The following is a 22,809-nucleotide window of genomic DNA, read 5'->3' as shown; positions in this document are numbered from 1 at the left end:
CCATAGAAAACGCTGCGATTGCTTGTCTTGCTCTCGTATCCTGATCTGATGAAACATTTCGGATATCTCTCTGCAATCGATTTCTCCCGGAATTGGAGAAGGACCTCCGGCAGTGCGATCAATAAATCCGGACCCTTCAGTAGGAAATACATTAAAACAAACGTCACCAACTCTTGTAGCTGCTTCTCAGATCGAGCGCAATTTCCCCACCTTCTTCTCATTACTGACTACTGTAATAATTGGGTATGTATGGCCTGAGCTATGCTGCGACTCCCTCAATCAATAGCCTCAGGGTCAGCACGCTCACCTCAAGCTACTCGCGGGCAAGGAACTCTCGCAATCGAAATGTAGGGAAAACCACAGAGCTTCACAATGCGACACTTTATTCTCTCCACTTTTTCACTTTCTTAAGCCTAGCTAACCTGTCTTCCTTGAACGCCTCTTCCTGGCAGCACCCCACCACTTCACTTCTTCACAATGCGACTTCCCAGGGCATAAAAGTATCATCGTGTTAGCCTCATGATATACGAATGCAAAAATGGTAACTTGGCTTAGAAACCTCGCAGTTAATAACTGTGGAAGTGCTTAATGAACACTAAGCTGCGAGGCGGCTCTGTCCCAGTGTGGGGATGTAATGCCAATAAGAAGAAGAAGGGTCGTGAGTCATGACCTCCTTTTTCAGGTCAGTCACCTCGCATCATTGCATCAACCCAGTTACGCCACCCCTTCATGGCTGCTCGACGATGGTGCTTCTAGCCCTCTGGTGTTAGGTTGGATGAATATGGTGAATGGTTGGGTGCGGTCTTCTAGGGTGGTGGAGGCTAATCACGCCCTGCTCTACTGCAGTCGCTACTGTTCATGGAAAACCTGGTTCTATACCAATCGCCCGAAAACCATTCGCCCGAAACCCATTCGCCCGAATGCCATTCACCCGAAAGCCATTCGCCCGAATGTGCCATTCGCCCGAATGTGCCATTCGCCCGAATGGGCCAAACGCCCGAATAAGCCAGTATGAACTAATTTTATTCTTAGTTTAAAACTATCAGAAAGAACAGCATGTGAAATTAAGAAGGGAAATATTGATTGAAAGCTATTAGCTTATGTAAATTGATTATTCTTTTTAAAGGTTCAATCGATGATCAGCAAATCTGCCCAACGCCACATAATACATCGTCGGCGACGTCGTGATATGCCACCAGAGCCACTGGAATGTAATGATTTCGATCATATCGACGAACGCTATAAAGTAAATCTGGATGGAGAGCTCTTCTTGCAGATGGTAAGATCCTCTTGTTTGTTTCGGCACGACACATAAAAGTGCTGTCGAAATCGGAAATTTGGATTATGGACGGAACTTTTATCACGGCTCCACAACACTTTTCTCAAATTTTCATGATACATGGAAGTGTAGGTGAAGAAAATCATAGACGCTTTGTTCCTTTGGTTTATATGTTGCTACCGAAGAAGAATAAAAGAACCTACGAATCAGCTTTCAGTGCGCTGGAAGAAATTGTCGAGAAATACCAATGCGTACTTGAGCCGGAGCATATTCTATTGGATTTCGAAATAGCAGAAATAAATGCTGTTAAAAGATTTTTAGAGAAAGAAGAAACCAAAGTTTCTTCAGAAAACTAACACACCTTAAGCTGAAGTCGATTTATTCCAAAGATTTCACTATCCAACTTGCGTATAAGAAAGTTGTTGCTTTGGCATTTTTGCCGAGTCAAGAGATTCCAACTGCATTTCAAGAATTGCAAAAAACGATCCCAGAGCCTCTCTGTAATTTTTTAAACTATGTGAGTGAGTTTTACGTTAATGGTCGCCAAACAAAAAGCAAAAAAACAGTCGAGGTCTTCTATTTCCGCCTATCTATGGTCAGTTCATGGAAGAATGACGCAAAGTATTCCACGGACCTCCAACCACATTGAAGGATGGCATAACAAATGGGGTTCGCTGCTAGAACAGGGTAATCCTCCCTTCTACAGTGTTGTAAAGCAATAGAAGGGCTCGTTGCGTCATACAAGCCAGGTGAGTTGTTGAGCTTTTTGACGGGGATCGCGCTTGCGTTAATTAGTTCCCAAGTTTCCCATCACCTAAGACTTATGTTGTAATGATTCTTTAAATATGATAATATATACTATAAAATATCAAACAGATTTTTTTTCATTTCAAGGGCTTTCGGGCGTTTGGCTCATTCGGGCGTTTGGCCCATTCGGGCGAATGACCTATTCGACCCAATGGCATTCGGGCGTTTGGCTCTTTCGGGCGTTTGGCATTCGGGCGAATGGGTTTCGGGCGAATGGTTTTCGGGCGATTGGTATAGAACCGGAAAACCTACACATAAAGACGAGTTTTACCCGTTGTTCAGTCCGCATGGCGGACTGAAAGATGAAATTCTTAACCACTAACAGCACGCGCCTCCAAACTATCGATAGATGCACTCGACGCTCAGAACGACGATGGGAACATAAACAGCAATAGCAGCACCGACACGACGTCTATCTATCTAGCGATGCAGCACCCGTCGCCGACGACGCGAGAGAGTGAGTGTCAGCATATCATCGACGCGACGCCGCGGTGAGTACCACTGAAAGCGAGAGATGTGTCACCGTGCAGTGGCGCGCAAGGGCAATCGTCATCATCAATCATCATTGTTATCATCGATAACGTACGCGGTACGCCTGGAATACTCCACGTGCTGCGTGATGTTTCTGGAATGCGCGTCAATGGGATATAAGTATGCGCGCTCGTCGCGCAGTAGAGTCAGTATTGTTATGAAATGAAGCCTGGTGAAAGGCAAGTGAAGTATAATTAAGAACTGAAGCCTGGCGAAAGGCAAGTGAAGTATTATTATGAAGCCTGGCGAAAGGCAAGTGAAGTATAATTATAAGTGTTGAAGTTTAGCCTGGCGAAAGCAAAGTGAGTTTAAGTATTATTAGACCCGGCATCGGTCTAATGAAGTGTAATTAGTGAAAGAGAAAATGCCAATAAAACCTGTGTAAAGTGAATTTATCCGGTGTTTCGTTTCGAAGTCCTGAAGTCCACCCACATAGCACCGTGGTGCTCTAGGATGAGCACTTCCCTTCCGTAAAGTGTTTAGTGTTTTGAGTGTTATTGAGGTGCTGCCAGTCGAGCGAAACTGGTCCAGTCCACCACCATCGAGGTGAAGTCACAGGGACTTCACAGACTGCGGGCCATCCAGGAAGGAGTCACCTAGCACTCCTGCTCCCACCCGGCTCCGTCACTGCGGGACGCGAGCAACAATTTCTATCCACAGATTTGCTTCCACAATCCACCATCCAAGAACCACCTATACAGTCCACTTTTGAGAAATCCAACACCCGTCATTCACAAACAATTCACGCATAACACTAAAATTCCACGAATTTCTCGGCAACACTCATCACATAACATAACCAACACTTACACTACACCTAAGGGTAGATACCACACACGTTGAGGATTCACTTGCTTTTCATCTTCTTCCAATATCTTGCTCGCGTTTTACTTCATCTCGTACGTTTTTATCTGCCTCTTCACCTTTTCACACAAATCGGGATTCCGTTCCAAGCATTCCTCTAGTGAGAGCAATCTCTTGGTCGCCATCGGCAGGCTATCAGGGAACAATGGTAGATCGGTTTGCCACAATAAACCCGTTTTGAAGCGGTTTCCTTTTCGTATGGTACCTAGTTTCTTCAAGTATCTCTAGCACACGCTTGTCGTCTTCAGCTTGCGGCTTCCTCGTAACTGCACCCTCATCCACTTCGAAAAACGCTTCATTAACTAAGTGACTGGTTTGTTTACACGGTATTCCGATGGAAATTCTGCTGCTGCTTACTGACGTCTCTACTGATCTGCTTTCCATACATGCACCAGGCCAACCTGGTTTTAACTGCTACTGGACCGGTCCCTCCTCCTTCACGTAATGTCACCGTTATTAGTAGTCGTACATGGTCCAGTCCGATAATCATCTGTTGTGTAACTTCCGAATAATCTTCTAGATGAAGCCCCTTCAGATAAGAGAATCGTTTGATCCATTCATCGTAGTGAAAAGATTGTCTGGGAAGTTGAAGCTCGCTGACTGTCTGCACGTTTCCTATAACTTATTTTTGCCGCAGTTGACTGCCACAGATGGTTGCTTCCACACATTTCGAATTTTTGTCTTCCCTTGTTATGTTACCAGTCCACGAGAGCATCAATGATGATAGCGGTCCTTCTACTCCCAATTGCCACCCCAGAAGTGTTGAACTTGAGCCTTCGTCCAGGAAGGCAAACATGTTCACCTTCTTTCCGTTTCCAAATATGTATACATAGTTACTGGGAGGTAACGGAAGGAGCGTACGACTTGTTGAAGTAGTGATTTTGGTGCCCTATACGTTTGCTGTACATCGCAGTTTCTAGCGTGATACGATCAGGACGCAAGTTGATGGTGACGTACATGACAGCCTTCCTTACCACATTCTTTATTTGAGCGGCACGGCCACTTTCGATGAGGTATCAGGCAGGTACGGCATAGGTGTTTTTGCCGGATGGCTTTCCAGTGCATGTCAAGATCTAATTTCTTGAACTTTGAACAGTTCGATATTTGATGGTTTGAGTTTTGCACGTACGAACAGCTTTTCACACTGGAATTGATGTTGTCCTTCGTGTTTGTGGTACACGAAAGTGTTTTTTCGGTGTATGAACAGTTGCCTGGTTGGCAATTTAGCATCTACTGTTGCACTCTTGTAGTAGCCCACTGCATTTTAAGACTAGTCGGTAGCTTCCCAACTAACTCCTGGAGCAGCATGGATTCGTTAGGTGAACTTGATGATCGGAGATCACCATATGATCAAGTAGGTTGTGTACGGCTAGACCAAAGGTGACGATAGAATTTAGATTATCGTGTTTGGGGGAAGGTGTGTTGCGCACCTTGTTCAGTAGCAAACTGTTGAACATTTCGGGTCTTCCATATAACTTGCGAAGGGTTTCCAATACGAATGGGACCGACGCGGGCAGAAGCAGTCGACTTTTGACCGCATCTAATGCGCTACCTCGCAAGCAACGTTGTAACCTTGCCAGGTTTTCTGCATCATTGTATCCAAATATATCGGTCGTGTTTCTGATCGAACTATAAAAGATAAGCCAATCCTCCAGGTCTCCAGAGAACGACGGTAAGTCCATGGGTATGACTTGTCGTACAGCCAATTGTGACGCATTTGTGACGGAGATGGCGAGGTCGATTCTCGGTCCTGTCTAGGATGTTTTCGGGTGGGAAACATTCTCGACTCCCTGGGCATAGTGTATCTATTGTACTTGCCACACAAGATATATACTCATGCAATGGCGGGCATAGAAAAGCTTTCAATTTATAATTGCTAATAGAATACTAAGTTGAAAAGCAGGCCAAGTTACAATTGGAATGTAAAGCCATTGAAAAAGATTTTCGGATCTCTTGAATGATCTTTTCAGATTTGCCACAAATATTTTAGGATTATGAAAGATTAAAATCATACGCTCGGTTTTGTAAAAAAAATACTCACAACACCGAACTACCGCCAAATCTGTTTACATGTAAATGTGAAAGGTCATTAACCGTATCGTAATTGGTTTTAGGAATTGTCTCAGAACAAATGATCAATATTCAAGAGGATCATAAAATACATTATAAAAAGCATGCCACAACCAGTCCCAAAAACTAGTCGTAATAAAAGAAGTCATTAGTCAGAGTCAGTTGTAATAGTCCGTCATAAAAGTCTGCCACATCAGCCAGTCAGAACAACCTGTAGTAAAGTCGCCCAGTGCGAATCAAGAACTTAGTCCGTCATTGTAATCGTCTGTGAAGTTAAATGTCAAGTGAACCAGAGCATTTGAACCAGACAAGTCATGTCTTAGCTACTCCGTCCAATGAATTAAATGTTAAATTTTGTCACAGTCACTGCAACAAAGAAAGAACAATGTCCGACAGAATCCATCCACCAGAAACGCTCTTATGTGCGATAACACTGCTTAATATTTTAAAGGATCATAAGAACTTACTGAGATGCTCAATTGAAAGGCCAGGATTCTTTGGCGTCTTCGGTATCTTGAACATTATCTTTTTCTTCTGAAACCCGGATATCCGAATACACTTTTGGCAATTCAGAATTACGCTTGAAATTTGTAAAATTGAATCATCACTAAATCGACTTAAATTTTTTCAAGTGATGATATCTAATGCTCAGAATCAGTGTGGTGTATCTGCAGTTAGCATATTCTCTTTCTTGGCTTTCGCTTTTGCTCATTTCTTGGCCAGAATTATATTTACATAGCTAAACATTCCTATTGCAAGATATAATTGTTTATCATCGGACTTGCTATAAAAGTTTGAACTTGCTGCAGTGAATCCAAATAAATATGCAATACTTATGCAAAATAGCGAAAAATACTGGGGCTAGTTTGGTCTTAGATGAAACCATTCCTTTCTAAGTTCATCAAACTTTCGAAGCAACCCTCAATTCCACACTACATACCGAATCTTCAAAACCATTATCTAGATCAGTCATTCCCAGCATTTCGAACTTTTTCTCAAAAATTGCTTCGAAAACAATGAAAAAAAGTTAGTACTTGAACGAAATATATCTACCAGATAAGGGTATTTAATCTCATATTGATCTCAAGATCACCCCACACCTGTGCGGGCCCAGCTCTGCCGAACGAGCTATCACGGGGGTGTGCTGTCTAATCGCGCGTGCGTCTCCGTTCGTTGTCCCACGAGGAAAGAGGCAAAAGTCATGGCCTGCTATTTACCAGAGTCTATTATATAGAGTTGCGCAAGGAGGATCTTCTTACTCTTATTCTGAATGATGTTCTTGTTATTATGTTGAAAACTTTCATTTTTGCTCAACCCTTCAAGTGACTTCACGGGAGTGATCACTTCTAAAGCTTTTAATTCGAAAACCAAAGTCACCCTACAGAGTGCAAACACGTGAGTTTCTTGTTGCAACTTTATTGGGGTGGGCTGAAGTTTTTTGAAGCTGTTTCTAGAACAAATCTAATACATTTCAATTCATGAGTTTTAATTCGCCATAATAATCACCAGGGGATAACAATACTTCCGCCTTACCAACAATCATTTGTTTACTTTGCTCGATAGGTAGACGGTTTGACAGTTCAATAGGTAGATTTGGCTTCACTCTTTGCGTAACTCTATATATAATAGACTCTGCTATTTACTAGTTAGTGTTGGCCACCAAACCGTTATACGATATTTGCATATCTGTCATCAATGCACTCTAAAAGTGGATTGCCCAACTCCTAATATATCTCACCCTCACATTCCCCTTCTTCTCTCACTAAAAAAGAAAAAAAAAACCATTGACTTAGGATTTTCATAAACAACTATGCAAATTGCATTTTTTTTTTTCTAATTTTACAATCCAGTATCCAATATCCTTCAACTCAATTCCTATCCAACTCAATTCCTATATTCAAAATCATCCTAATTCAAATTGGAATTCGAATATTTCAATATGATTTTCCAATCTGATACTCAAATCCAATGTATGAACCCGAAAAGCAAATCCAATATTCCTATTCCATAAACAAAGTTTTATTCCCAGACCCACATTGGAACGTTTTTATATTGGAATACTAAAATCAAACATTCATATAAAATGATCATTTTTTTTTTCATCTTCCATGGCTCTGCATTACAACTAGATCTCGGTTTACTATTTATGTGTTCTTTAGCATTTCCACAGTAATTAACTGAAAGGTTATGTATTTTGTTCTTCCAATTGAAAAACCAATACCAAAAACAATCCAAGTTCAATATTTCAATTCAAAGTCCACATACAAATACGCAAATACATTCTAAAAATGTCAACTATTTCAGATTCATGATCCTCCAGCTGTATTCCTTCTAGTTTTTTTTTGCAAATATTTTCAGCATTGCAATCCAAAACCAATAGAATTCGATCTGGCAGTCTATATCCAATACAATTTGATGGCCTTCCAATGGGAAAATCAAAACAATATCGGTGGTTCGCCAAACATACTATGCCCTTCAAGCTCAAGCCAATAAGTCTGGTACTCTCACACAACACCTCCGAAATTCAAATTTGAATAGTTGTGTTCTGCTGATCCGCATTAACGTTGCTTTGACGCTAGCAATCCACTCTCTTTTACACCACCTTCACCATCAAAAGCTGCAACAATCCGATACTCTTGCAGAGCACCTTCGACAACACTAGCAGAAAACCGATAGGAAAACAAATCATTTATTCCGAAAAAAAATCATGTTTAGTCGAAACCGATAAGAACAACAAATCATTCAATCTGGCACCTTCAATATTACAAGTGGAAACCGATGAGAAAACGAATCATTTGCTTCGGCACTACTCCAGAATTCTTTCGACATTTTAACTCGTTTAAGTCAAACCAATAAGAAAACAAATAACTTTTTTTTCGGCGTTTTTCCAGAGCGTCTGTGACGTCACAAGTCAAAACTTCAATCCAGTGTTCTACCACAGTAGCTTCCACATCACATGTCGAAACCGATGAGAAAACAAATCAATTATGCCTTCAACTTTTTAAGTAAAACTGTTGAGATAGAACACATTTGTTAATCCAGCGTCTTCGACATCAGAAGTCGAAACTGATGTGCACATCATTTTATCCGACGCTCTTCCAGAGCGTCTTCGACACTACAAGTCCAAACCAATGAGCAAATCATTCAATTCGGTGCTCCTCTAGAGCGTCTTCGACATCACAAGTCGAAACCGATGTGCAAATCATTTAATGCGTCGCTCTTCCAGAGCGTCTTCGACATCCTGAAAGCCGAAACCGATGAGTAAATCATTTATTCCGACGCTCTTCCAGAGCGTCTTCGACACTACAAGTCGAAACCGATGAGCAAATCTATCAATCCGACGCTCTTCCATAGCGTCTGCGACATCACAAGTCGAAACCGATGTGCAATCATTCAATCCGACGCTCTTCCATAGCGTCTTCGACATCACAAGCCGAAACCGATGAGTAAATCATTTATTCCGACGCTCTTCCAGAGCGTCTTCGACACTAAGTCGAAACCGATGAGCAAATCATTTAATCCGACGCTCTTCCAGGCGTCTTCGACACTATAAGTCGAAACCGATGAAAATGCCCCAATCACGCCCACAGGATACTTACAAAACAATCATTTCCAACCAGCAACAACCTGGCAGGAACGCCAAATGTGCAGCCCTGTCATCAATGCACTCTAAAAGATTGCCCAACTCCTAATATATCTCACCCTCACAACATCCTTTCTTCTTCCTTTACTCGTTTCGTAAGGAGTGGTATTGAGATCTATATGAGTTGTAATGTATATTATAAACGCACTAAGTGACCAACTTACTGAAGTCTGCCGTATTTTATACGGTTCACAATATTATATAGCTCGTGATTCATGCGTATGCGTCACACGCCATTTTCTAGTTTACCTCCGAGTATTGTACGCAGCACTTTTCGCTCGAAAACTCTTCGGGTCGCCTCTTTTCAACGTCCACGCTTCATGTCCGTAAAGGGCCACTGGTAGAATCAGAGTTTTATGCAGAGTAAATTTTGTCTCCGTCTGCTCGTTGCGGGACCTGAGCTGGTTACGTAATCCGTAGAAGATCAATACGAAGAAATACGTCTTTTCACTTCACGGAAAACGTCCTTATCACATATCACAAGAGTTTCAAGGTCATCAAACACTACCTCAGCACCATCGCCACTAGGTTTATCTCTGTCTTTACCCGTAACCATGTACTTTGTCTTGGTTAATGGTTAAGCCTATCTTCGCCATCTCCTTCTTCGGTAGAACAAAAGCCTCCACTACTGCCCTTGTGATCGATTGCTTTTAAAATTTTCTTCGTACGCTTTTTTATGCATTTTTTTAATATGAACTTTTCTGTTTCTTTTTCTTGTTCTTGTATTAGACCGCCAATTATTCTACTCTGCATATTGAATGGGGTCATTCACTAATTGCGTAAGCATTTTTTCTAGGTTTTTCGAACCCCCTCCCCGCCCCTTGTAAGATGTTTCCCATACAAATTATTTTTTGTATATATGCAGAGTAAGAAAATTGCAGACCCTCCCTCCTCCCATATGTGCTTACGTAATTATTGAACGACCCCAATCTTAAATCATACATTTAATTAAGAAAATTATTATGAGCTTTTACTTAAGCTCGTACTTGACTCGGCTTGACTCGTCGAGTCAAGTACGAGACACTGAAGACGACCTTACTGTTGAGGTCGAAATACGTGTCTGTCAAGGTACAATCAAGTGGGTTCGAAAAAATGGGTTCTTTGGGAAAGTTGACCTTGAATAAGCCAAAGAATCGAGATACAATTTTTGACGGGAAAGGTCAATACAATCTTAATTATCAAATTCACTCTACAATGCTAATTTACGAATCCAGATTCAATCTTAAAATCCATCTACTAACTTTATTCTATTTATATGATAAGAGTTGAGGTTTTCTTTGTAGTTAATTATCTAAAGAACGGGTGGACCGATTTGTAAGATTTTCTCACTAATCGATTCGTCTTGGTATTCGCAGTGTTAATTGTATGTATATACAAAGAGGTGCAGTACCAATGACCAAATAGAACGACGGAATACTCGGTGACTCTGCCTTTACCGTTTTGAATGGTTATGTAGTGGCTAGGCTGGCTCACTCAGATTGTCGGCTGAGAGAATCTTTGCTTCTGAGGTTAATCACTCGATTGCGCACTCCAAAACTCCGCACTTATTCCGAAATTTGTTGGGTAGCGGGTACGTCGTACACATATTACGTAAGCACATATAGGGGGAGGGGGGTCTGTCGTTTTCTTACGCACCATATAGGGGAACTGTTCCGATCTCCATCCCACTGTACCTGTACATATATCCATCTCATCGCTAAACAAAGAAATACGGGGCCAAATTCGTCGCTTCTTTTTTCAACATGCGTGCTCACTGCTGAAAAAAAAACACAAAAATAAGAAACAAACCAAATTCCTTTTCATTGCTTTGTTTTTTTATGGGATGGAATTAGGAGCTATGAGATGAAGTGGCAAACCGTTCCCATAAATAAAAAATCATTTGTATGAAAAAAATCTTACATGGGGGGAGGGGGGATCGAAAATCCCAGAAAAATTGCTTACGTAATAAATGTACGACCCCATTAGTATATTTCCATTACTTCTTCATACCTGATTGATTTTCTTATCACTCGAACTAATATAATTATTGATAATTATATCTATGCTAATATTGAGCATAACTTTTTAACAACTTTTACAATCAACCGACGCTTAGATTAAAATGGTATAATAAAGTTTCTTAACTCGATGGTCTTTGCTGCTCTCTCATTCTATTGTCTTCAATATTTAAATCAATAGAGAATGTTACGTAATGGTAACAAACTATTTGCCTTGTAAATAAAGTATCCAAGCGCATAATGATCCACACTGTCCCGAGAGATAATTATCCAATAACAAAAAATCTCAGATCGGAGAAAAATCGAACTCACCCTCTCCAAATTTGCAATTTGCTAGGTCAACATGAGATTCAGTATTAGGGGAGATACGTATGAAATGCGCCAGTCCCAAGGTGAAATGCGCCACCACGTTTTCTTGGTTATTAACCCAAATTGTAGTCTCAAAATCACTTGAGCGGCTGAAGCCAAAACATTTGTAAGCCGTTACGCAAAAAAAAAACTGTGCTCAAAATCTGCGTTTAAATTTTTAAAAATAAAATGTTTTTTTGGCTTCTTTCCGATGCAAATTTTAGTGTTAACGTCGGAACAATGCTTTTTCTTCAAGTACAAAAATATTTTTCTTCTTCTTTTTTATTAATCTAAAATATTGACTATCTTAAAATATAAGACTGACACTTATCTTTTGCAAAAATAGAAAAGTGACTAGTTTCAGTGAAAAATATTGGAATATTTTTGATTATCATTTTGGGTGGCGCATATTGCCTGAAGCGTCGTCCATTTTAAATGAAAATGCCAGTATTTTGGATTAAAATCGTTTTCCTTATGCAGTATTGTTGGTTTTTCTTGAAAATGGCTGGACCATATAATGACTGATAAGCTAGATTATTGGATGAACACTTCGAAATTACAACTATTTCGATGAATGAAATCACCATTAAATTAAGAGATTTGCTTAGGGGCGCAAATTGACCACACTTCTCCCCTATTCAATATCATCATCAAACTGTTTACGAATTTTGGGGTTGGAAAAGCTTAGAATTCATGTATTTCATTTTCTGCAATGTTATACCTGGAACGATCCCGTGTGAAATGAATACCGACGTCGGTATATATCTCTTTATTTTGTTGGAGCTGTAGATACCCACATGATTTACCAAAGCTTCAAGTCCCGACATTTACATTGGAAATAAGTTCTTTCACTCATAGTAAATCCTATGCTACTTCACGAGCTTGATAATCGTGTGCAAATGCAGATGCTTACTCTGTGCCATCAAACAATGGGACAGAGCCAGCGAAGTCTCGTGTGCAACGCAGGAACATTCACCTGACTTTAGTGTCACAAACCTTACACACCGCTCGCTTTATTTGAACTTCATTCATTCATTCGTTTACTCCACGATGCAAACGAATTGTACGCACGTAATCACATCCGTAATCAACAACGACGTAATCCACTCTCTCCCGCTTCATTTTCTCCCCAAATAGGGCCTGGAACATTTGATGCATAGTCTCGGACTGGGTGGATTAGATTTCACCCCTTCACATACACTGGACGAGCATCGTCCGGAAGGATTCAAAACATCGGACATGATGAACTCCTTATCGATGGATTACAACGAGAGCGATCCACAGCAGCCACAGCCCCAAGAGAAGGTCACCGTTTCGTTCAACAGCATCGATGACGATCGAACACGGCTGTCCAATTACGACGATGCATCATCGAGCGGTACAAAGTCTACCGATCGGAATAGGCGCGCAGAATCTCATTACCACCACCATCCTCAGGAGCCAGGCCAGGACATTATTAGCAGTATGGATCAAATAAAGAAATTCAACGAACTACCGCCGGTGGTGGATCGTTCCAATGAAAACAGCACCACCGCCAGCACTATCGCGGGCCATAAAGACGTAAGCTCCTCGAGTAGCGCCGAAGATGATAACGGCAAGTGGCACAATGAAATATGGCAGGAAATTATCTTCAAAGAGATTCACGATCCACAGCATCGTCATCCGCGTCGAGATGGTAAGAAACTATTGCAACTCAAATGGGGATGTGACTTTAATTATTTTAGTATTAAGCTGGAATGAGGTCACATTTGCGTCTCAATTCGAAGAATCCTGGAAATCATACGAGAGGTATTTCCCACCATAATAGCAAAGCTGGACATTGTTGAATTCAAATATTTACTCAAAACGCCACAACTAATTCCTGCAGCCTCTTTTCTGCTAGTGGACGAGGTGCCACGCGTTTTGCACAATTATGGAAACGTGCGCAGAATAGATTTCTCGAAGATGGCGCAATGACGGAAGAGATAAGCGACTTTTGTCTTCGCAATTTCTCGAATCCAGACTTATCCGCGTGGACTTGACTTATTGTACGGCTTGCGTGGTTTATCTGACGTACTTTGCTCGATTTGGATATGTAGGTAGGAATGTACGCTTTTCTGTATGAAAATGAAGCGCAAACGAAATCAGCATAACATTAGCCAATCAAACGGAGAAGCCATCATCAGTCGCCGCCACACTCATTGCGCTAACACAAGTGGCACTAATTTTCGCGATACGATAAATTGCTATGGTAACGCGTGGAGGTGTTTGGATTTCAAAGGCATTTTGGATGCTTTTGTTTTCTGGATTCGAGCGGAGAAACTTTTGTTTCAATCCAACGACGGATTATTGCGAGACTGATGGGTCGCTAAATTGTGATTATGATTGGCACAATTCCGCATGAGCATGATAGTGAGAGAGATGACTAAGGCAAACTATAGGGTATCTGCTCCGTTATTAATGACGTGCTTCTATATAATTCCCATTGCGATTTTTTCAGTTTTTTTGGACTTCTGGTTTTCTCATATCAGTCAAAACATGATGATTTAAGTCATGTCTAATTGTCCATTTCATATTATTCAGTTAGTTATTTTTGAGATATGGAATCAGTGGTCGTCTTCAGTGTCTGTACTTGACTCGACTTTCATACAAGACACTGAAGACGACCACAAGGGTCGAAATACGTATCTGCAAAGATAACGAAAATTAACTGTGGAATTAAATAGAGTACTAATTCGTCTTAGACGTTTAATACATTCCACTAAACGAGCTTAATATATTTTTCTGATGCATGATCTTACTGTGGCATAAATTTTGAAATAGAGGGTAGAAAAGTAGACATCAAACAATCTGATTTCACTCCATCAAATGCAGTGCACCCTAAGGTATATGTGCACTAATTGGTCTATTACTTTCTTCAAACTTTTTAATTGTCTGTGGAAAATTTCAATTTTTTATGAACTTGATATTGCTGTCTTCCTTAATTAAGAACATGCTTCAAATCCCATCTAAAAAGTAGATTAGACATAGTGGCTGGCATTCTCAGGGTTCCGATTTCCTATATGTTTCAAACAAATGAAAGGAATATGATTTTTATCACAAATCGACCGCAATTTTAAACCAACAACTCATGATAACTCATGAATTGACGATATAGCGAGTGGTTAGCGAAATTAATGGCGCATGGTAATTCCACTTATAGTCTCTCCAACAATCAACATATGTTAATAAGAATCCTTCAATCAGGCGCAATTTATTTGAAGTTTATATGAGATTTAAGCTAAAATATACGGTAAATTACACCATAGTCCCTTTTCTACAAGAAATTGGTTTAAATTATGGCAAGTTATGCTAGAACATGATTTCTAGCAAAACGAATATGGCTGATTCGTATCACTCGCAAAGTGTCAGGGTTCATCAGGCAATAGAGGTAACCGGAAAGTGTCACTTCAGGACAGCGTCTAAAGTGCAAACCGATGCAAATGATACTGAACAGATTCCAATTGTTGCACATCATACTTGTAGTCTGAACTCCAAACGCTAAGTATTGAAGAGTCCGCTTTTGAGTATTCTCTCATAATTATTGCGTTTGAAACGTTCGTAACAAAATTAGACCTAAAATTATGTAGGAAAAAATCGAAATTTTCCATATCTTGATGAAACATCGAACATTTTGGCTAGGCAAAACGCCTTAGTGGGACTAACCTACAATGTACTACGCGTCTCCACGCACTGTTAATACCAGAATTTTAATTCGCCGACGTGTGGTGCTTTGTTCTCTAAGAGCTGTCATATTAAAAGCCTTTGCCTTAGAGTTTCCGACAACAAATATCACCACTTTTTGGAAATGTTAGTATTCACATCGATTGAGATTTTCTACTATTTTAAGATGGCATCAGTGCTATATTGTTTAACTGTTGCATGAGGCAAACTACCCGTGACTAACGTTACAGCTAAGACATTGCAGTCTTTGCTTATAGGCATATTGCCTACCCCTACTCTAGAGTGGAATACACTAAACAGTGATTTAGATTTCAAACAATATAATACCTATCTTGGGGTCTCCTTAGCTGTGCGGTAAGATGCGCGGCTACAAAGCAAGACCATGCTGAGGGTGGCTGGGTTCGATTCCCGGTGCCGGTCTAGTCTTTCGGATTGAAATTGTCTCGACTTCTCTGGGCATAAAAGTATCATCGCTACTTTCCATATACGAATGCAAAATGGTAACCTGGCTTAGAAACCTCGCAGTTAATAACTGTGGAAGTGCCTAATGAACACTAAGCTGCGAGGCGAGCAGAAGAATACCTATCTGAGAGCGTTTGCATGTTTCGAAACACAACTGCAATCGCTCTTGGAGCCGGTGCGGAGCGCTACTTATAAGACAATTGTGAATTCAAGATTACCCCGATATCCCGACACTCTCGATTGCTGTTGCTCATAATTCATAGTTGAACATATTCGGCTCTTTCTTTCGAGAAATTGTCGTCTCAGAACTGCTCCATAGCTTAGCCTTTGATTTGTGACAGAAGCATTGTTTGGCAATAAATGTAAAACGCTGGTGAACTTGGTAGAGAACAGATTGGAAATATCGTGTTGTTTCGAGACCGATACTCCGGCCAATACAATAGACGATGGTCCTTGGAGGAGGATCCTTGCGTTTTCATAGCTCATCCAAAAGGATTCCGAATGTGATCTAAGCTCAATATGTATTTGAATCAGTGAATTCAGTAAAACTTCAAAGAAGACTGAACAGCAGAACTGATTGAATTTTACACAGGAATTCACCGATTTTTGGTTATTTTACAGAGATTGCTTACAAAGTAGTTGAATTCCTGCTCGTATCAGGTAAGAGATCTAATTTAACCGTTTGTATTCGAGTGTGTCTGACTAGTGTTGTTTAAGCGGAAGGTACGATATTTGAAAATCTTTGAGGCGGCCTTCTTAGTTTTTTGGCACCCTAAATCATTTGTCATCCAGATAGATAATCTTTTCGGACAATGTCTATCTATAACATCAGCGAAGACGTGCAAGATTGGCGTCGTCTCGATTCAGAATATGCTCCTCATCCAAATCCAAGACAACATGGAATGTATATTGTATACTATGGTACCATCTGACAATCGTACGAAACCTAGATCAAAGCGATTGGAAATTCAAGATAGCTATAACCAAGATGAATACACTGCTAGGTGTTCCAATCTGCAAATTCACGATTCTGAATCAAAATCAATTTAAACTTAAAAATTTACTTACTTATGGAACCTGTACACCTCCGGTGGTGCAAAGGGCCGACTTGAATGATCTCCATCCTGAGCGTTGCCCGGCTAGGTGTTCCGTGTTTTCTTAACACTATTATCCTTATTTGCTATGTTACGTATTATTAATACATTTCAATTGCCTCTGGCAGTTAGGATTTTCCTGGTTGAATTGAACCATGTAGGAATTACAATGTTTTCGCTTAATCTAAACTTAACCTAATTTATACTAAGGGTACAAGGAGCCAGAAGATTGCAACGATTTTGTCTAAAATTGAAATTATTTTGTTGGACATTTGCAATGTCTCAATATTAGAAATTCTATGAAGTTCATTGGTATCATACCACGGAGGCAACTTAAGAATCATTTTCAGAATTTTATTTTGAATCTCTGAAGTGCCTTCTTTCTGGTATTGCAACAACTAGTCCATATTGGCACAGCATACAACATGGCTGGTCTAAAAATTTCTTTGTAAATCAATAGTTTGTTCTTAATATAAGTGGATTTAGTTCTGTTTATAAGTGGATTTAGAAACTTAATATATTTGTTACATTTGGCTTGAAGGCCTTCAATGTGATTTTTAAAAGTTAATTTTTGGCCCAGCAGAAGTCCTAAATTTTGGCTTCGCATCAATTAATTGAAACCCCATTCATGTGAAATATGTCTGCTAGAAGGTTTCAAATAAGAAGCTTTCGCTTATGCGGGAAAATTATAAGCTGAGTTTTGGAAATTCGGAAAATTTTCCATTTTCGCAAATAAGTGGAGAAAATATCCAAACTTTTTGCAATCTACTACAAATGAAGAAGGCTTCGGAAGATCCATAAGTACGTCACGCAAAATCGGTAATTTCGACCCCCCTTCGTCACACTTTTTGTATTAAATCTCTATTTTGTATGATCGTCACGCTGCTCGGAATACCCTCCCCAGAGCGTGACGTACTTGTGATGGCCCTTCGCCCTTTGGCTGAAATGCCCATCTGCAAACAAAGATTTTGACACCCTGATGGATAATCAGGTGAGTCAGAAATAAAAATGTTATACAATATGCCAGTATGCTGCCTTGGGGACACTAGCCTTACAGGTAATCTATCAGATTTGGAATTCTGATATTACCTGAGGTGAGCGATCTGATAAATAATTTGGATCAGTTTATGATGTACAGAGGAAAATTAAAATCAGTTTTACAATCAAACCTTTATGCCAAACACTGCAAATGTTTTCTATAAGTACTGGGGTCGAAATTGGTTTTTCAAAGTTAACTCTTGAAGTTCTATAAAAAATCGCTTTTAATAAATTTTAAACTGTTTGCGGTGTTTGCTAATTGGCCAAAGATTATACATAAAAAATAAGCAACCTCACCAAACTTTTTTATAAATATTTTGTATACTCAAATTACTTTTTAGATCGCTAACTTGCCCGCGTCTGGGCAAGTTGCACTGCGCACATAAGAGATAAGCTATTTTTTCCGTATTAAAATCACAATATATGTACTCAGTGAGACCTAAGATGCACGAGGTTGTAAAGGTGACAAAATTCGCATTGATGATTTTGATTTTCTTTCTAGAAACTAGCTTAAAATTGTCTCCTGTTTAAGAAAAACTGATAACATAGTAGGCTTTCTTCTAAAAATTTTAAAACCAAATCCCAAATTGTGTCGCTTCTCTTGATATTTACTTCAAAAGTCACATTCCAGATATTGATATTCTTTTACTCAAAAATAAACTTAAATATGGTCCATTCAATTGTCTCCATATCAATATATACCGTGGGACATCGAAACTGTACTCTAGACTAGACTATAGAAATCGAATGCAAATGAAACGTTTGTCATTGAAAGGAACATTAAAGATTCTACTTTGAAGTGTTTCACATTACACATAAAAACTACGAAAACATGAGAAAATTAGAATTAATAAGTCAACTATCCTGAATCGAAACTGTCCACGCGCCGATTTTGAATCAAAGATCATAATCCGTACAGCTATTTTTAAACTAAATTTAATTTGAAGCAGACTGATTAAACAAAACTACCATTGTAAATAGTTCAATACGCACCCTGAAAAGCGATCCTTCGTTTTGTAGTCCACATCTTATGTAATGTTTCGCAATTAGCAAATAAAAAACAATTACCTCTGGTGTAAATATGCTCTACCCGTAGAACAATGGCGGTAGAAACTCCGCGTTTGGTGGGTGGCGACTTGTTTTGATTTTTGTTGTTTTAATTTCAAAGCCTATTTCATTGCCCTAAAAGCTTACCATCAAGAATCTGAATTTTAGAAAAAAATTGAGGGAGACGTTTTGAATCGTTTCAACTTGCCCCGCACATATTTATTTTCTTCTGATGGGTTTAAATTGCGGAGCAATTTCAAACGACCGAAATACAAAAAAAAACGGATCTCCCATCGATTTTCCATATCATTATGTTTGTTCAACATTGAATGATTACCTACCGTGAAAATTCAAGGAAAGACTTTCCAAACACTACTTTTGAGACCTGTTTGATTGGCACGTCAAAATTTGGTTCAAATTTTGCAAAGGGCGAAAAATAAACATAGAGGATTGCGTTTTGTAGCTGCATTTTCCGAATGGCAGCTGGAAGTGCGTTCAGGGAGTAGGTTGTAAAAAATAATCAGGGCATTGGTGCTTCGATCCAAATTACAGCTTCCGTTTCAACTTACCCCGCATTTCAACTTGCCCCGGTACTCTTATCAAGAAGAGCAACTCCAGTCGAATATCCTTCAGATTTGTTGAGTCGAATTTAGTTCGTGACTCTTAATAACTGATGGGTGGTTGAATGCCCATGGCGAAAACCAAATTGCTCATCAGCAAAAATAGAATTGTCATTAATATGAACCATCCCATGCAACCAGAAGTTCAGATTTTACTTAAATTTACTCTTTAACTGAATCCATTTGTCCACTATGGTTCACATCAAGTTCCAAGCATCCTTAACGAAACTTTAAAGTTCACTTTTACGCTCCCACCATACAAAAAATTACTTAAAATGAGAGCTGATTAAGCCAAAATAGCCCTTCTTATCCGAACTTCTGGTTGCTTGGGATCATTCTATTTAAAATAATCTTTTCAAACAGTTTGCTTATTGAAGAAAGCAAACTGATTGGGCGATAACTAGAAGCCTCAGCTGGATTTTTGTCCGGCTTCAAAATTGGGACAACTTTGGCGTTTTTCCATTTATCTGGAAAGTATGCCAATTGATAACATTTGTTAAATAAATCAACCAAAAAGGATAAAGAGCTCTCAGGAAGTTTTTTGATAAGTATGTAGAAAATACCATCATCACCCGGGGCTTTCATATTTTTAAATTTTCTAGTAATAGATCTCACTTCATCCCAATTAGTTCCCAACGAAGGGTCAAAAACATTCTCATGATTGAGAATGTCTTCGAAGCTCCGTGTAACCTGATCCTCAATTGGACTAGTGAGACCTAGACTAAAATTATGGGCACTCTCGAACTGCTGAGCATGTTTTTGAGCCTTTTCGCCATTTGTTAATAAAATTTTATTTCCCTCTTTAAGCGCTGGAATTGGCTTTTGAGGTTTTTTAAGAATTTTCGTTAATTTCCAAAAGGGTTTCGAACTGGGATCCAACTTCGAGACATTATTCTCAAAGTTGGTATTTCTCAGAATAGCGAAACGTTTTTTAATTTCATTTTGCAAATCGCGCCAAATAACTTTCAACGCGGGATCGCGAGTTCTTTGGTATTGCCTTCTTCTCACATTTTTAAGACGGATCGGTAGCTAAAGATTGTCGTCAATAATAATGGCGTTGAATTTAACTTCACATTTCGGAATTACAATGCCTCTGGCTTCGACAATTAAATTGGTCAAAGATACGAGTGCATTGTCAATATCACTTTTGGTATCCAAAGGAATATCAACGTCAAAATTCCTATCTATTTATGTTTTAAATAAATCCCAGTCAGCTCTATGATAATTAAAAGTAGAGCTGATTGGATTATAAATGGCTTCTTGTGAGATTTCAAACGTCACAAGAAGGTGATCAGAGTCAAAGTCAGCATGAGATACCAATTGGCCACACAGCTGACTTGAATCCGTTAAAACTAAATCAATTGTAGAAGGATTTCGACTGGAAGAAAAACAAGTTGGTCCATTGGGATATTGAATAGTATAATATCCCGCAGAACAATCTTCAAATAAAATTTTACCATTGGAATTACTTTGAGCATTATTCCATGAACGGTGTTTGGCATTGAAGTCACCAATTACGAAGAATTTAGATTTGTTGCGAGTCAGAATTTGAAGATCAGCTTTCAACAAATTCTTATGGTGCCCATTGCATTGAAAAGGCAAGTAGGCTGCAATGAAGGAAAATTGTCCAAAATTTGTTTCAACAGAAACTCCCAAGGTTTCAAAAACTTTGGTTTCGAACGAAGAAAATAATTTATGTTTGATACTTTTATTTTTTAATTTAATTTTTATTTATTTATTTCATCTTTGGTTCAAAACCACACAGACTACAGTATCTTAATCCTATTTTTGAAGACAAGCTTACTAACATTATAATCAAACATATCACATACATCGTTAAACAATCTACAACATCTGTCAAATGGTTTGTTGTGACCGTAAGCAGTGCGGTGCGCCGGGGTCCAAAGCAATTGGGGATTGCGTAATCGGCGGCTAGGTGCGTGGAAGTTGATTTCCCGGAGCACGCTACTGCAGCCAATGTTATCACGGATCATGTCAAAAATAAAAAGTCGTTGTAAATACGTTCGGCGTTTGGAGAGTGTTTGCAAGCCAATGAGCGTTACATCTGTGCTCATACGGTGACAGGTTATCGGGATTGGTCCATGGCAGCTGTCGTAATGCGAATCTGACGAAACGTTTCTGGATGCTTTCTATGCGTGATGCATGAATCGCATGGTAAGGAGCCCATATTTGAACTCCGTACTCAAGAATGCTTCGGACCAATGAGCAGTATAATGTTTTCAAAGCATAAACATCATCGAATTGTACAGAGTTGCGGCGCAGGAAGCCAAGCATAGTGTTGGAGATTGTCTTTGAGATGTGCTCGTTGAACCGAAGCTTACTGTCCAAGGTAAGGCCAAGATCCTTTGGCGTAACTGGTCCATCGAATAGTCAAATCTGATTGGTGAGTGAACACGGGAAAATGTAATGATTCTGCATTTGGTGGCGTTGGCTTGCATTCCGTTTATCTGACACCACGATGATAAGCGCACAATGTCGGCTTGAAGTGCACAGCAATCTAAAGCTGACTTCACGACTCGATAAATTTTCAGGTCATCCGCAAAAAGCAGCTTGCACGAGTGTAGCTGATCGCAAACGTCGTTGATAAATAGCGCAAAAATTAAAGGTCCTAGGTGACTCCCTTGTGGAACGCCAGACGGAATCTCGAATTCATCGGAAGTGGCGTCACGAACCTTGACGAAGGCTTTTCTTGAAGTCAAGTACGAATGAATCCAGTTGACGATCCACGACGGTAGACCAAGAAGGTTCAGTTTCAAAAAAGCAAGATCATGCGGAACTTTATCAAATGCTTTCGAAAAGTCAATATACACAGCATCTACTTGTTGCCGCCTCTCGATGCATCCAATAACACTATTGGTGAAGCTCATCATATTAGAGATCGTCGAACGTTTTTGCATGAATCCATGCTGGAATTCTGATATAACGGATTTAACGGCTGGATAAAGCTTGTCATGCAACAGTCTTTCGAGTACTTTGGCCAAACAGTTCAGGATCGAAATGGGTCGATAATTTTCTACGCTATGTATGTTGCCGGATTTGAAGATCGGTGTAATTGATGCGTGCTTCCAGGCATCAGGGAACACGCCATCCGCGAGTGATCGGTTGAAAATTGTCAGGGCTGGGACAGCCAGCGAGACTGCACAGTTTTTTGTGAACGACGGTGGAATCTGATCTGGACCAGGTCCCTTCGAAACGTCAACTGCATTAAGAGCGTTAAAAACCGTGTCAAAACTGAGGTTTAGCTGCGGTAGATGGATGTTGAAGCTTCGTAACTCATCTAAATATT

The 22,809-nt window shown here is 39.8% G+C and overlaps 1 protein-coding gene across 2 annotated transcripts in view; it reads left to right on the top strand.

Moving 5' to 3' along the window:
* Positions 1–22,809, top strand: part of LOC134225367 (zinc transporter ZIP10) — a 46,155-nt gene that overhangs the window by 8,278 nt on the left and 15,068 nt on the right. For both annotated transcript variants that reach the window (XM_062705380.1, XM_062705379.1), the window contains one exon: positions 12,677–13,214. In XM_062705380.1, the coding sequence (XP_062561364.1) occupies positions 12,677–13,214 (538 nt within the window). The remainder of the gene's footprint in view (positions 1–12,676; positions 13,215–22,809) is intronic.

Source organism: Armigeres subalbatus, chromosome 3 (genome assembly GCF_024139115.2).
Source record: "Armigeres subalbatus isolate Guangzhou_Male chromosome 3, GZ_Asu_2, whole genome shotgun sequence".
In the NCBI taxonomy this organism is placed as follows: Eukaryota; Metazoa; Arthropoda; class Insecta; order Diptera; family Culicidae; genus Armigeres; species Armigeres subalbatus.
Note: the sequence above shows the minus strand (reverse complement) of the source record. Positions and strands in the feature narration are given on the sequence as shown.